Below are 15,474 nucleotides of genomic sequence, written 5' to 3'. Positions count from 1 at the left end.
TTTCTCACCAGCTACCCTGGTCCAAGAGCCTGCTCCACAATGAGGCTGAGGGAGGACTCAGAAGCCTCGGGAAAGAGGAGAGTCACTGGCAGACCTCATGAGAATGTGAGCGGAGGGACCCCGCCTCTCCGGCAGGGCTTCACAGCTCTCAGCCCTCCCTGCACCATTGGCAAACGTCAAACTTCAGGCTCCGCAGGTCTTTATAAAGGCTCCCCTCCCCTGAGAAATACCCCCCACCCCCCACCCCCAGCGAAGGGGGTAAGGCGGCCCTGCTTTCTGCCCAACAGTCTGCAGACCCAGCTGCGTGCAGCCCCTTCCAGGTCTGTTGCTGCCCCTCTGAAACCCCCAGCAGAGAGACGTTGGTTGCAGAATCACAGCCTGGTAACAGCCGCAACAGTTAACTCCTGGGCAACACTCTGCAGAGCTGACCACTGTCCTGGCCCCTCCCATGTCCTGAGCCCGTTTACTTCTCACCATGATCCCGCTGTTACCACTGCATTCACAGAGGAGTAAACTGAGGTGCAGAGAAGGCCAGGAAACCCCAGAGGTTATTCGCACAGTAAACGGGCTGGAAGCCGGGCCCTCTGGCTCTGAGAGACCTTGGCTCCTAACCACCAAGCTGCATCGCCATGACCTTCCCCGGCCTATCTGGTGGGAGGTTCACAAACCAGTTCCAAAACAGAGTGGGGCCTGGTGACTATGGCACTTTCCCTCTCTGCTAAAGGCGGGGGACAACCTGCTCCTGGAGGGGTACAGCCTGAGCCCCTCCTGCTGACCCATATCCCCAAGGATGGCTGTTGACTGAAAACTGCAGGGAATAAAAATAGCTGCTGCTGACGAGGCAGATCGGGGGCCAGAGCACATGAAAGGCCTGCGGCAGGGGAAGTGGAGGTGAGGGAACCTGGGATTCCCCAGCACCTTCTGACCGAGTCCCGGGGGGACCTGGGCTGTCCCTGCCACTGCCAAGCTGGGGACACACAACCCTAGGGCTACCCATTGGGACCCACTGCCCCCGGGCCTCAGTAAGGAGCTCTGCCCCCACCCAGCCTGTCCCAGGGTCAGCTCCCCCTCCTCCCCCCCAGGGAGCAGTCACCCTGGCTGCTGGGGACAGAGCCCTGCTGATCACTAGGCGTGCCCCCTTGGGTGACAGGACCTTCTGGCCTGAGGAGTCAAGGGACCCAAGGTTTGTATAACCCACGCTGTGGTTGTTGACATCTCCCCGCCACTCCCCTCCCCGCCCCTCCCGTCTCCCCACCTGCTCTCCACGGCCCCCAGCCTCAGGGTTTTTATTTCTCTCCTGTCACCTGGAGAGCCCTCCACCCCGCTCTGAGGTCCACCTCCCCTCTCCTCTCTGACTCCTCCCCCTCCAAGCTTCTCCTAACCTCACCCAAGCTGTGCCCCTGCCCCTCCCTGCCATTGTCTACACTTTTCTCTGTTCTGGTGGCGGGAGCTGCCCCCAAAGGCAGGGACCTTGTCAGGACCACCCCCAACCTTGGCCAAGAGCATTTGACTTCAGCATCCAACTCAGGGCTTCCCCTGGGCCTGGGCACGGGGCACAGGACCCTGGCGATGGAAGCTGCTGGGCAGCCCTGACATTCAGGCCAGCCTAGAGCTGGGAAGGTGACCTCGAGTCCCGACCCCCTACCCTCCACAGGTTCCCAATCAGAAATGACCAGCAGGGCCAGGCTGGGATAGGGTCACCCAGAAAGGATCCTCATGACCTCCCGCAAACCTTGCTCAAGTCCCAGCCAAGCCCTTGGGAGATGCCTGGGAGGCAGGTGAGAGTGGACCTTCAGCTATGTCTGGGTCCCCCTCTGCTGTCCCCAAGGTGATGTGACTTCAAATACTAGTGCGCTGACCACAAGTGCCCACACCCCTGCCGCACAGAGAGAGGCCGCTGCCACAGGCAGGGCACTGGGGATGAGATGAGCGCAGAAGAATGGGGAGGGTCCTGGGAGAACCAGCCCTCTCTGTCTTCAACCCCAGCCCTGCACGCCCGGGACAGGACTCCGTTCAGGCCCCGGGGGCAGTCACAGCCCTGGTCACCGATGCTAGACAACAATGCCCGCCCTGCTCCACCCTTCCTCTCTGCCAGCCTCCCCTCTCCAGACTGGCCGGAGCTTGTCTCCAGCTCCTCTCCCCCAGCTGACTCTTCAAATGGCCTTCAAGACTCCTTTGGGCTCTCACCTTCCTGGGCCTGGGGGGTGGGGGGGGGCTTATTTCTGTCAGACCTCTGCTGGTTGGGAGGGCGACAAGTCTAGTCCCACCTGGAGGGCCACCTCCCACCCTGGGGCTCTGTGACCCCTCATCCTGACCTGGCCTCTGCCCTGACCCAGCACCCAGGCGATGCGCAGCCACACACAGTCCTTAACCCGGTGGATCCGGAAGGGGCTCAGGCCCTCTCCCACCCCAGTGCATTCTTGGAAAGCCTCAAGCAGCCCCATCCTCTGGGCTCTCTAAGGGGGGACTTCCCAGCACCCCTCACACCCACCGCCCTTCAGCTCCGCAGGCCGCTGAACGCCACCTGGCTCGGCCCCTCGCTCCTTCTCTGCCCACCTCTCTCCCAGGGTCCCGGGCGCCCAGCTCTGCCAGCAGGAGGGGGCTGCGCTCTGCCCTGGCACAGCACCCCTGCCTCCAGCTCCTGCCTCCACCCTGGCCCCAGTCTCCTCCTGAGAAGCCCCTGCCCCCCAGTCTTCTCAAGCTCCCCATCTTTCCCCCTCACTGCCGGCTTTCTGGCCCCCTCCCCTTCCTGGCTTCTCCAGGAAAAGGGCCCAACTGTGCCCGGGCGGGCGGGCCGGGCGGAGAGGCAGGCGGCAGGCGGCGGGCAGAGCCTGGAGGGCGGCGCAGCAGCCCGCAGCCCAGACGTGTCCTCTGCCGGCATCTCCCAGATTCCTGCTTCAGAGCAAAGGAGCCGCCGCCGCCGCCGCCCCCACCGCCTCCTGCTGCTCCCTCACCCCTGCCCCGCGCAGGCCGCCGGACACCGCGGCGCCTCCACTCCCCCCTGAAGACGGCAGCCCAGCCCTGTGCCCGAGTCACCCCTGCCTGCCCCGCGGAGCCAAGCCCCGGCCCCCGGCCCCGGCCCTGTGTGGGCAGGCTGAGGACCCTCCCGAGGCCAGGACAGCCGGCCGGGCAGGGCGCACGGGGCGGAAGGCAGGCAGGGCGAGGCGCGTTTGGGGCCAGAGGGTCAAGGCACCAGGACCTTGGGCACGGGCAGCCGGAGAGGAGGGCCGGTGCGGGCAGGACAGCCGTGCCCGGAGCGAAGTGGCGGCTTCCCCGGGGCCAGGCTGGGCGTGGGGCCAGCGGCCTGCCCCTCGGGGTGGCTGCCCTCGGGGTGCCGGCCCGGCGGGGCGCGGAGGGGCGCGGAACTCACCGTGGGCCGGAGTCGTGCTCGCTGTCATGCCCACCTCGGGCCGAGGCTGGGACTCCGGGGGACTTGGCCGGGGGGCCGGGCCAGCGGGACAGCTGCTGCGGCTGATGTCACGGGGTCAGGAGTGAAACCTGAGGCCGGGCCGGTCTTCAGGTGGGAGCTCGGCGCTGATCTCCCGGTGAGCCGGCGCAGCCTGGCCGCCTGGGCGGGCGCCCACCACCCGGAGCCACACGCACACACACACTCACCCACCCACACGCACAGGCACACGCACACCCCGGGGCACACGCGCGAGGCACACACGCAGCTGCTCTCCCTCCCGTGACAAACGTACATACATAGGCCCATTCTGGGAGCAAAGGTCCTTCCTGCTCATTTTCACAAGCACCCCTGTGGGCACACTCACGCACACTTTTACACACCTGTGCGCACGCCCCCCTGTTCACACACTCACACTCTGACGCACACTCGTGCACGCGCATCCCAAGTGACAGTAGATCCTCAGTGACGTCGGAGATCCGTTCCTACGGCGCGTGCGGCGTGACGTAAGGCGATTTCCGCCGGAAGTCGGAAGCCCCTACGTAAGCCCCTACGTCCCTCACACGGAGTACATACGCAGCAACAAAGACGTGACACAATAAAAAAAAAATTAAAAAAAAGACAGCAATTCCCCACCTTTACTGGTGGTAAATGAATAATCAAAAACACAAAGCACATATGTACATACGTCGAAATGATGGAACTTTTTTTTTATTATAAATAAATGGGAGATGGCGACGTAACCATGAAATGACGTATGTCGAGTTCGACGTAACCCGAGGGTAACCCGAGGACTGCCTGTACACACACACGTGTTCAGCCTTACACAGAAATCACCCTTCACACAGTCACACAAACGCTTCTGCTCGTGGCCCACCCACGCACACACGTGTCCTGCTCACACCTCAGACACACTCCACACTCACGTCAGGCTCGAGCACACATGTGCATTGCTGCGTTATGTAGCCCCAGGCACTCTCCCGCCAGGTGAACACGAATGCCACGCCACGGACACTGGTCTTGTATTGGGTGTGCATCTGTGCACACACTCCCACTCCCAGGCAAGCTCACGCACTCACGCATTTCCACGCACGTTACTTATATCCATGCAGTTATCTGCCCACAGACATCCTCCTGTTCACATGTACAAAGGGACACCTATGTGTACTGCGGTCACTAGATTTTTATCAAATGTATCCCATCTGTACACTCACACCTACACATCACACCCACCCAAACACAAACATACACATATCACACCCAAACACACACACACACACACACACACACACACACACACCAGTCTCAAGGGTCATTTCTCCACCACCACCACCACCACCACCACCACCACCACCACCACCACCCCCCCCCCCCCCCCCACTGGCTACACTGGCTAGCCATCTGTCCCTCGGAGCTTGGGGAGGGGCTGTGGTGGGGGAGGGAGGCGGCCGGTTTAGCCCACCTCCCTGCACTCTGGGGCTGTGGTGACCCCTAGTGGAGCAGCTGTGAAAAGCCCCATCTCACAGCTCTCCCACCAGCGCCTGCCCAGGAGATACAGAACCCCATCTTTCCCCAAGTCTCCCCCGCTCATCCTCGAGTCTGTCTTTTCTGGCAGCCAGAGCCTCAGCAGAGCTGAGTCCAGACAGAGGGGGCCTTGAGGGGGGTCCTGGGAGACCTGGGGAGGGGTGACCCTCCATCCGGGGGGTGGGCCCAACAGCACCCCCACCCAGGGATTCTGTGTGGACACAACCTCGGCAGGTGGACCTCCTTGGGGGCCAGGCTTGGCTGCGGTTTGAGCATCACCTCACACACTAAGGAGGGTGTCTTCTGGGCCAAGGTGGGAGCTTCCAGGGGTCCTCAAACTTTTTAAAGTGGGGGCCAGATCACGGTCCCTCAGAGAGCTGGAGGGCCGGACTATATGAACTACTAATTCCTACTGTAACACCTTGGCTGCGCTCACTGCCCAAAAAACCTGGCGGGCCGGATCAGACTCCTCTGCGGGCCGCATGTGGCCCGCGGGCCGTAGTTTGAAGACCCCTGGTCTAAGCCGTTCTCTATCCTGCTGGGCTCACTGGCCTGACGCTTCCCTGGAGCTTGGCTGCTAATCCATCCAGGGTCTGCTGCTTCTAACACTCGGTGGAAAAGCAAACATTTTGTCTCAGATCCCTCCCAAGGGGTCTCCCCAAAGCTGCTCCTGGGGGTCCCTGTCCTCCCTCCTGGCCCTACTGTGGCTTGTTGGCTCTGCTGATGGCCCCTGTCTGGCACGCCTGGCCACTGTCCCCCTGCTAGCACTCTGCTCCTTCCTCTTCTGAGGAGAGGTGGCGGGAGGCAGCTGGCATTCCCAGGTACGGCTCTGGCCTCTGCCTCGCCTCTGCCCGGCGCCCTGCGGGGTAAGACTCTCTAGTGAGGGATGGAAGGAGCTGAAGGACCTTGCAGCACGTGGAGGGCAGGGCTGCTGCCTCTGGTTGTCCTGTGTCCACTTCACAATTCTGGGCACCAATCACGTTTGTCGCCATTCTAGCTTTGTGCATGTAAAATGACAATTTTCTAGCAGATGGTAGTGAAAGGTCTAGAAGGAGGGGCTCATTTTTCTAATCTGCACAAGGTGTCTTTTGGATTAGGGAAGGGGCTGATTGGAGAACAAAGCTGTATGTTAAATATGACTTTTTCTCACAACCACAGAGGGATCAACACTCCTTCTTGTGAGAATTCTCCTCTTTCCTTTGGGGAAGGGTCCCTGCTTCAAATGTGCAATTCTGGTGGGGCCGCCGCCGCAGGACTGCCACCCTGGCCCAGCCACAGTCAGGGCCATGTTGCCTGGGCTTAGCCAATCCTCTTGGCCACAGTGTTTGGTCCAAAAGCTGAAGGAGGGCCCATCTTAGTCCTCTCGGGACTTATATGTATTAAAACAAAAGAAAGTAATCTCGCCTGGCCGGTGTGGCTCAATGGTTGGGTGCCGACCTGTGAACCAGGAAATCAAGGTTCAATTCCCCGTCAGGGCACATGCCTGGGTTGCAGGTTCAATCCTCAGTGTGGGGCATGTGGGAGGCAGCCAATCAATGGTTCTGTCTCATTATTGATGTTTCTTTCTCTCGCTTCCTCTTCCTTCCTCTCTGAAACCAATTAAAAAATATTTTTAAGCCGCCAAAACCGGTTTGGCTGCCGCCGAAACCGGTTTGGCTCAATGGATAGAGTGTCGGCTTGGGGACTGAAAGGTCCCGGGTTTGATTCCGGTCAAGGGCATGTACCTTGGTTGCGGGCATATCCCCAGTAGGGGGTGTGCAAGAGGCAGCTGATCAATGACTCTTTCATCGATGTTTCTAACTCTTTATCTCCCTTCCTCTCTGTACAAAATCAATAAAATATATTAAATATATATATATATATATATATATATATATATATATATATATTTTTTTTTTTTTTTTTTAAAAAGTAATATCTCTTTGCTCAGGATCCTCTACACCACATGTGTCAAACACAAGGCCCGCGGGCCAAATCCAGCCCGCCAGGCCTTGCAATGTGGTCCGCACCTCGCTGTCATCACTGCACTCCGCTGTCAGTTTATGACTGTTCAGTAAACCATTCGGCCCGCGATTTAGGCTGGATTTTAGATTTTGGCCCCTTCTCTGATTGAGTTCGACACCCCTACTCTACACTGATGGCCAGAATGCATACTAATCTGGCCACTCAGTATATATGAGGCCTGGTGCATGAATTCGTGCATGGATGTTTGTTCAGCCTGCCTGGTCGAGGGGACAATTTGCATATTAGCCTTTTATTATATAGGATATACACCAGTCTCCACTGGTGTGCCTTCATGGCTCCTTCACCATGCCCAGGCATTCAACTCCTTTCCTCCAACCCTCAGAGTCTAGCTCCGTGGTCGGCAAACTGCGGCTCGCGAGCCACATGCAGCTCTTTGGCCCCTTGAGTGTGGCTCTTCCACAAAATACCACGGCCTGGGCGAGTCTATTTCAAAGAAGGGGCGTTAGAAGAAGTTTAAGTTTTAAAAATTTGGCTCTCAAAAGAGATTTCAATCGTCGTACTGTTGACATTGGCTCTGTTGACTAATGAGTTTGCCGACCACTGGTCTAATGCCTTCCAGTTTGTGCCTCTTGAGGGACTGAGCCCAAGAAAAGGGCCCCCGGTTGGGTCATCTCTGCTGGGTGCATCCTTACCGGTACCGAGAGAAGCAGGGAAGTTTCCAGGGGAATTCTTAGGCGTGGCCCTTTGCCCTCCTTTTCTGGGGGAGGAAGGCGGGAGCTCATTTTTCCAGTCCTGTCAACTCCCGGGAGTTTACATACACATTCCTCTATCAATAGCCTGGGGTAACGTTCGATGTTCACCTCCTAAAAAGAAAACTTCGACGACATTTGATGAGAGACCTTTTTCCATGTTTCGCTTCGTCCCAGGAATAGATCTTACCAAGGCAAGATCTACCCAAGGACTTCGGGTACATGTTATCTCGGGAGACTAAAAACAATCTGCCACAACAAAAAAACAAACAGAAAGCCTGAAAAGGAAATAGGTGGAGTGGCCCACGGCTCAAAGGAAAGAATAGTAGGCGGGGCCAGTAGCTCCAGGGTTGGGCTGAGGCTGGATCTTCCACAAATAAAATAGCTCTGGCAGAGAAGTGGGTAGCTTTTCCTTTCTTCAAATAGCAAATGCTTCCGCTTCCTCTGACGGAGAACTCTGACTGAATAGAAGCAGGATCGTTTTGGTTCAGCCCTGTCTTCTGAAGCACAAGATTTGTGTAGGGTTCACGGGCAATCTTCTACCCGAGGTATTGAACCGTCACCCCTTCCTGCCAGCTTCCCTCAGTCACCTCCAGCCTGCACTGGGCTCCCTTCAGAGGGAGTAGGGTGAGGGCCTCCTTGCTGGCCTCCCTGCCTCCAGGTTGCCTCGGCTTAATTCAGTAACCACTGTATTCCTAGACTAATTTTCTTTAATGTTGATTGCAGGGTTTCACTTCACCAAACACACCTTTATCCTAAGAGCTTCTAGAATAGTTTTGGCCTGGCGTTCTCAGCAGCCTGGGGGCAGACAGGGAGAGAGCGGGAGGCTGGTGGCTTCGTTTGGATCCCCGCAACGGCCAGGATTTGGGAGCATGCAGTCTGTGTGGAAGGAAGTCTCAGGAGGCACTGTGAGGGAGTGGAGAAGTGTTGGGAAGAGGAGAAAACCAACAGGCTGTCACTGGGACAGCTGGGGCGCCGTGGCGAGCGGGCAGGGCCATGGCACACGCAGCGTCGGGCGCCTTATGTGCCGCGCCAGCTCAGCCAGCTTTGGCCACCCTGAGAGGGGGCGGTGAAGGATGGAGAAAAGGCTGACAAGGGAAGAGAGCTGGGTCTGGGTGGGACGCTGCCCTCTCTGATGGGGAGGCTCTATGATGGAGAGCTAGCGACAGGGTCACGGCCTGTAAGCCGCCTCTTTATTTTACAGCCAGAGGCCACGAGGCAAAGTAAGGGCGTGGTTACAAGTTCCGGTGGGTTTCGAATCTACTCAGTTACATGCACCTGAACTCTATCAAGCCCACATCACTCAGGCACGTGGGCCCAAGTGTTCGGACCACAGGTTCAAACTTACAACTACAGCTGTTGGCTATAATTGCTTGCAGGTGGCCATGAGAGGACTGTGCCCTCTCATCAGTCCGAGGCTTGAACCTGTCCAAACACTGTGGTCGCTCTCCACAGGGCGCAAGGCCACGGAGAGCGCTGAGAGAGTGTGGGGAGGACTCCTCAGAGTCGTCCAACTGAGGCCAGGAGGCAGGGAGCTTACCATCAACTCCTGGCTCTTAATGCTTCAGGTTTGCTCCTGGGACAACCTCAGGATGCCTGGCTGGGGCCAGAAAATGCCCCGGGCAGAGACCGTAAATGAGCGCAGGGACCATTGCAGGAGGCCCTGAGGGATGCTGGGAGGTGTGGTCAGGCCCTGACAGCAACTAGCAACTCAGTAGTTGCTTCTCTCTTCCTGCCTGCCTCCCTGTCTCTGTATCTTTTCTGTCTCTTTTTTCCCTCCCTCCTTGCCTCTCTCTCTCTCTGCATGCGCGCGCGCACACACATACCTTTGATCTTAAAAATAGAAATAAGATCTTACTATGCTTATTGATTGTTTTCTCAACTCTTTTGGACATCATTCCACATCAATACAGGGTGTCCCCCCAATATGTATACCCACTTTGAATAATTAATTCCAGTGGGTTAAATCTGAAAAGAACAAACCATTGGAATTAATAATTATTCAAAGTGTACACATTTCTTTGGGACACCCCATGCATACATTCTTGGAGTCAAACTCAAAGGCTAACACAGGCCAGCTAAACAAGGTTTAAGTTTATGTGGGCCGCAAAAAAACAAAAGCTTCAATTTTCATAGAAACGTAGGTTATTTCAATAGAAACATGCTGAATACAAAGGGCTGAAATAAATGAGTTAATAAAAAGTAATATTTTTTTTTCTTGGACATTAGCTTGCCAGACCCTGAATAACTGCACAAATTAATAAGCGTAATGCAAATAAAACTATTTTTCTTGTTCTCTGAAAGTGAATTATTTCCTGTTGCACACACCAAACAAGTCAGCAACAAGACTAATGACATGGCAATTGGCTGCTAAAATATTCGCTGCTGGCATTAGTGGAGAGAAATGGTGCGCCTACACATAGGCACATAAGGGAAATGAATGCAACACGATCATAGACATCAGTCATTAGTGAACGTTGTAGTTCGTTATTAATAATTATGAACAATAGGATATTGTAAAAATTAAGTTATGGAATTTTTATTACAAAGTTTCTTCCATACTGTTATGCTGGCTGGGCCACAAAAATGTTCCTTGTGGCTGAAACCAGTTTGGCTCAGTGGATAGAGCAACGGCCTGCAGACTGAAAGGTCCCAGGTTTGATTCTGTTCAAGGGCATGTACCTTGGTTCCGGGCACATCCCCAGTGGGAGGTGTGCAGGAGGCAATTGATCAATGTCTCTAACTCTCTATCCCTCTCCCTTCCTCTCTGTAAAAAAAAAAAAAAAAAAAAAAAAAAATCAATAAAATATATTTAAAATAAACTTAAAAAAAAAATGGCTGTTGTGGGCCGAATGCAGCCCGCGAGTTGGACTTGCTTGTTTTGTCCCAACATGGTCACTGACCGAGCTGTATCCCCCTAGGAAGATACCCCACCAGACATGTGTTCCCTCTGATCCTGGTGGACACTAAGCAAAGATGTGAGGGACCAGATGCATCTTCCTGAAACCTGGCTGTGTGCACGTCACCGCCTTATTTCTCTCACCCAGAGCTCTTCATTACCCCCATGGTGAACCCGAAGTCCCATCACCAGGCCTCGGAGCCTGGCCTGTCTCTGTCTGGGCTGCTGGGACCTCCTGTTGCCCAGCTCCTCCGGCTCAGCCAGGCAGTTGGACTCACTGGGTCATCACAGGCCCTGCCCACTCCTGCACCTGCACCTTTGCTGGCCGCGTCCCCAGCCTGGGTGCCTGCTCCACCCACACTACTTGGCCCCATCCCCCTCTCTCAGAACTCATCCCTCAGTGATGAGTCCTCCCCCTTCAGGATCCACGGGTGACTGTGCACAGTCTTGTATCTTGGCTCTCTTTTCATGGCGGGTCTCCCCTCCCAACACCGCTGGACCCAGGAGGCCACACTACCGTGTCCTGTGTTCAGAAGGCGCCTGGCACACACGGGCCCCTCCTGGGTCGAGACAGCTGATGGTGAGCTCAAGGACTGGCGTGTCTTTCTCCCTGGAAGAGGCTGGAGAGGGAACGGTGTCCTCCCACTCCCCGGGCCTGTGACCACCGGGCCCCATCCTGTTGGCTGGTGGCCGTTGAAGCCATTAGACCCACAAGGGCAGCGCATGTGCTGTCCACAGACAACCCCTCCCCCGTCCCCTGGAGACAGGGACAGAGGCACGAAGTAGGAGGTGGAACCGGTCATTCTGATTTTAGACGCCGGGGCCAGGCCTGCGGGGAAGGGCTGCTGAACAGACGTGGGGGTGGGGGCAGGGCGAACCACCGGGTGCTAATCCCAGCTTCCTGTCCTGATTTTCCTTCACTGCTGCTCTGGGCCTGTCTTACGAAGTTCACAGCTACCGAAATAGATCTCCCCGCTCACCTGTTCTTGAGCGAAGAAGACCTTGGTAACTTCCTGTCAAAGAATGCACGCTTTGGTAAGTTTTCCAGGATGGGGGACAATACTGGGTCCTGCTGCTGAGCTCCCAGCTTCTCCGCCCTGGCCAAGGAGCAGGGAGCAGACAGCTACAAAGGGGAAGGGGAAGGGGAAGGGGAAGGGGTGGGGGTGGGTAAGAGGCCAGCCCTTCCGTGAACTCGGTTGGTGCTTCCTTCCATGGTCTGCTCCAGAAACCACCCTTGGCCCAAGGATGCCCCTCTGACTCAGAGCGACAGACAGCAGACCCTCTGCCCACCTCCCTCCCCCGCCCCTCCTCCCGCCTGATCCTACAGAACTCTATTCCTGATGAACTCATCATGATTCTAAGTCACGTGTCAAACACAAGGCCCGCGGGCCAAATCCAGCCCGCCAGGCCTTGCAATGTGGCCCGCACCGCGCTGTCATCACTGCACTCCGCTGTCAGTTTATGACATTGTCAGTTTATGACTGTTCAGTAAACCATTTGGCCCGCGATTTAGGCTGGATTTTAGATTTTGGCCCCTTCTCTGATTGAGTTCGACACCCCTATTCTAAGTCAATGGAGCTTTGGGACCGGAAAACAAAGTGTCTTGAGTTAGAGCCGGCCTCTCTAGCTGCTCCTTCACTCACCAAACAGGAGCCCCCAGGTCAGGGGCTGAGGGCGGGGGTGGGGGGGTGTGCGTAAGGGTCTGGAGTTGCGGGAGGAATAAGACACGAGACCCAGCCCCGCCCGGTGCAGGGGGCTGGGGGGCGGACATCGGGCCTCTGGTGGGGCTGGGTCCCGGGGACCCCAGGCCCTTGGAGGTGGAGGACGGAGAGCTGAAGGTGACGATCAGCCAACGCCCCAGGCACCGGAGCGGCGGGGCGGGCGGGACCGCTCGGGCCGGAGGAGGCTGGGCGTCCCGTCGCCAAGGTAACCCTGACGAAGGCCGGCCATGGCCTCTGGGAGCGGAGGGCGCGGGCGTGACCGCCCGCCGCCAAGCGCGGCCCCCGTGGTGAGGCTGAGCCGGGCAGAGGCCGCCTGGGCCGGGAGCCTGGGGCCCTGGCAGAGCTGGGGAGGGACTCGGATGGGCGGGGGGGGGGGGTCCGAACCGTGGAGGGGGTGAGGGGGGATGAGAGGAGGAGAGCGACCCCAGCTGGAGGGGGAGAGACTTGGCAGGAGCGGGCAGGCCAAGGGGGCGCCGAGGGGGCTTAGAGCCCCTGCGGGGTTAGGAGGCAGCGATGGGGAGGGGGTGGGGGTGTATGCATGGCGGAGCGAGGGGGTGGGCCCCTAATCCCTCCTCCGCTCCCCCCGTTCCCCAGCCCTGGGTGACGGTCCTGCAGCCCCTCCCGTGGGCCGTCCCACCGCCACCCCCGCAGCCAGGACGCCTGAAGGAGGGTGAGACTCCCGGCTCCCTGTACCTCCCTCTCCCCGCACCGGTCTGGGCATTGGGGCTGCATCACCACCCCCTCCTGCGCCCCAGAGCTGGGTGTCGAGGGGGGGAAAGGCACTGGGGTGGGGGCAGAGGCTGGGGTGGGGGCAGGGGTTGGGGTGGGGGCAGAGGCTGGGGGGGCAGAGGCTGGGGTGGGGCAGAGGCTGGGGTGGGGGCAGAGGCTGGGGTGGGGGCAGGGGTTGGGGGGGCAGAGGCTGGGGTGGGGGCAGGGGTTGGGGTGGGGGCAGGGGCTGGGGGGGCAGAGGCTGGGGTGGGGGCAGGGGTTGGGGTGGGGGCAGAGGCTGGGGTGGGGGCAGGGGTTGGGGGGGCAGAGGCTGGGGTGGGGGCAGGGGTTGGGGTGGGGGCAGGGGTTGGGGTGGGGGCAGAGGCTGGGGTGGGGGCAGGGGTTGGGGTGGGGGCAGAGGCTGGGAGGACAGAGGCTGGGGTGGGGGAGAGGGCTGGGGGGGCAGAGGCTGGAGTGGGGCAGAGGCTGGGGTGGGGGCAGGGGCTGGGGGGGCAGAGGCTGGGGTGGGGCAGAGGCTGGGGTGGAGGCAGAGGCTGGGGTGGAGGCAGAGGGCTGGGGGGGCAGAGGCTGGGGTGGGGGCAGAGGCTGGGGTGGGGGCAGAGGCTGGGGTGGGGGGCAGAGGCTGGGGTGGGGGCAGAGGCTGGGGTGGAGGCAGAGGGCTGGGGGGGCAGAGGCTGGGGTGGGGCAGAGGCTGGGGGGGCAGAGGCTGGGGTGGGGGGCAGAGGCTGGGCTGGAGGCAGAGGGCTGGGGGGGCAGAGGCTGGGGTGGGGGCAGAGCTGGGGGCTGAGCCCGCTGAACCTCGCCCCCCTAGACCTGATGGAGCTGCTGCTGCTGCAGAATGCTCAGATGCACCAGCTGATCCTGGGTCGCCTGGTGGCAGCAGCGCTCAACCCCTGGCCTGCCTTCTCCGGCCCCCAGGTGCGAGGCTGGGGGGAATGGTGGGGGAATTACCCCCCACCCCGGGGTGCCCACCTGCAGGTCCGGGGTGGGATCCACCTGGGGATCCCCTGAGAGAGAGGGCCAGGTGAAGGGGCAGGACGTCAGCCCGCCCGCTCTGGCTGGGTCTGTGCCGGTCTCCGGGGGGTGGGGGCGGGGGTCCCTCATCCAGACCCCACAGGCCTTGCTTTCAAGGGGGCGTCCTGCCGTGTGTCCCCCCTGGGCTGCAGGCGCCTGGCACTTAGGGGCTGATGTTCGCTGAGAAGCCAGTGAATAAATGAATGACCACAAACACCAGGCAACCGTGGCTGTGCTGGCGCAGGAGGGTGCCCTGCCTGCGTGCCCGCCAGGCTGGGGCATGAGGAAAGGCTCAGGGGAGGGGCAGGAGGCCTTCGAACCAGCCCTGGGCAGCCACACGGGGCTCTGATGGCTGGGGGTGAGGGTGTGGCCACCACCCGGGCGGGCGGAGCCCTCAGCGGCCCAGGGAGGAGCGGCTCCAGGGCCTGGGCCCTCACCCCGCTCCGGAGCCAAACCTGGGTTCTCCCGGCCCCGCTCGCCTCTTATTAGCTGGTGACCTTAGCCCAGCGGCTCAAGCTCTTCGAGCCTCAGGCTTCCCGCCTGCAGAATGCCCCCCGAGTGCCTGCTTGCAGGGAGCCAACATCAACCACCATTTGACGATGCGATGCGTGTCTGGAAAGAGGAGTGGGGGTGGGGAGAGCCCGACCCTGTGTCACCATCTCCCCTTCCCGCTCGCACAACCCCAGGTCCTCGTGGAGGAGAGTGAGGAGGACGAGGAGCCGGAGGCCCAGGAGGAAGGGCCTGTGGTGTTCCACCACCACTACCTGCCCGGCCCGCCGCCCGCGCTGGGCCTCCTGCCGCTCTGGCCGGCGCCTTTCCTGCCCCCTGCCCCACAGCGCCCCCTGCAGGAGGCTCCCAGGACCCCGCCGCGCCCTCCGGCCAGGAGAAGGGGGGTGTGAGTGAGGCGGAGGGCTGGGCTGGAAGAGCTGTCTCGGGGCTGGGGGTGGGGGTTGGAGGGGAGGGGGGGGTGATCATTGTGGGTCTAACCGCAGAGGACACTTCTGATGGGGGCGTTTCTTTTCTCACCCCCATCTCAGGAGAGCCGTGCCCCCCCCTCCACCCCCCAGCGCCACGGGGACTGTGGGTGTGGATGTACCCCCGGCTTCAGGTAGGGGCAGGGTGTGTGGGCAGGAGGGTCCAGGCCTAGGAATGGTCGGGAGGGTCGTGCTCCCCTGAAGGCGGGGGTACTGTCACTGCTGCAGGCCACTGGCCTGTCCCCTTCCCTCTCCCTCCTTGGGGTCCCCTGAGGCAGGAGGGAGTCAAGATGAGGTGCTCCCCCCCTCCCCCCCGCCCCAGATTACTACGATGCTGAGAGCTTACTGTGAAGACAGACGCTGGCCAGGGACCCACGCCAGCTGCACTGCGAGGCTGGATACGGCCCCCCCGAGGGCCCCGCTGGTGCTCAGGCCACACCCGACACCCTTCTCTGCCTCAACCCCGAGCAGGCCCTCCCTCCAGGGTGAATCA

General features: G+C 59.7%; 2 protein-coding genes across 3 annotated transcripts in view; one reads left to right on the top strand and one right to left on the bottom strand.

The window, feature by feature from the left end:
- The window catches only part of SCN4A (sodium voltage-gated channel alpha subunit 4), a 48,427-nt gene extending 45,005 nt beyond the window's left edge, over positions 1–3,422 (bottom strand). The window contains exon 1 of one of the 2 annotated variants that reach the window (XM_084861804.1): positions 3,371–3,422. The gene's annotated coding sequence lies outside the window, so the exon portion shown is untranslated. The remainder of the gene's footprint in view (positions 1–3,370) is intronic. The other variant, XM_084861805.1, reaches the window with a different exon arrangement.
- A 9,376-nt stretch (positions 3,423–12,798) lies between these two features.
- PRR29 (proline rich 29) lies at positions 12,799–15,419 on the top strand (the record flags this gene model as incomplete). The annotated part of the gene is made up of 5 exons (XM_084862340.1): positions 12,799–12,934; positions 13,805–13,911; positions 14,694–14,902; positions 15,045–15,115; positions 15,304–15,419. The coding sequence occupies 5 exons, from the start codon at positions 12,799–12,801 to the stop codon at positions 15,330–15,332; spliced, it is 552 nt and encodes a 183-aa protein (XP_084718466.1). The 3' UTR covers positions 15,333–15,419.
- Positions 15,420–15,474: the final 55 nt, after the last annotated feature.

The sequence above is a fragment of the Pipistrellus hanaki genome (assembly GCF_964339955.1).
Source record: "Pipistrellus hanaki genome assembly, chromosome: 16".
Classification (NCBI taxonomy): Eukaryota; Metazoa; Chordata; class Mammalia; order Chiroptera; family Vespertilionidae; genus Pipistrellus; species Pipistrellus hanaki.
This window is presented reverse-complemented; position numbering and strand designations above follow the sequence as displayed.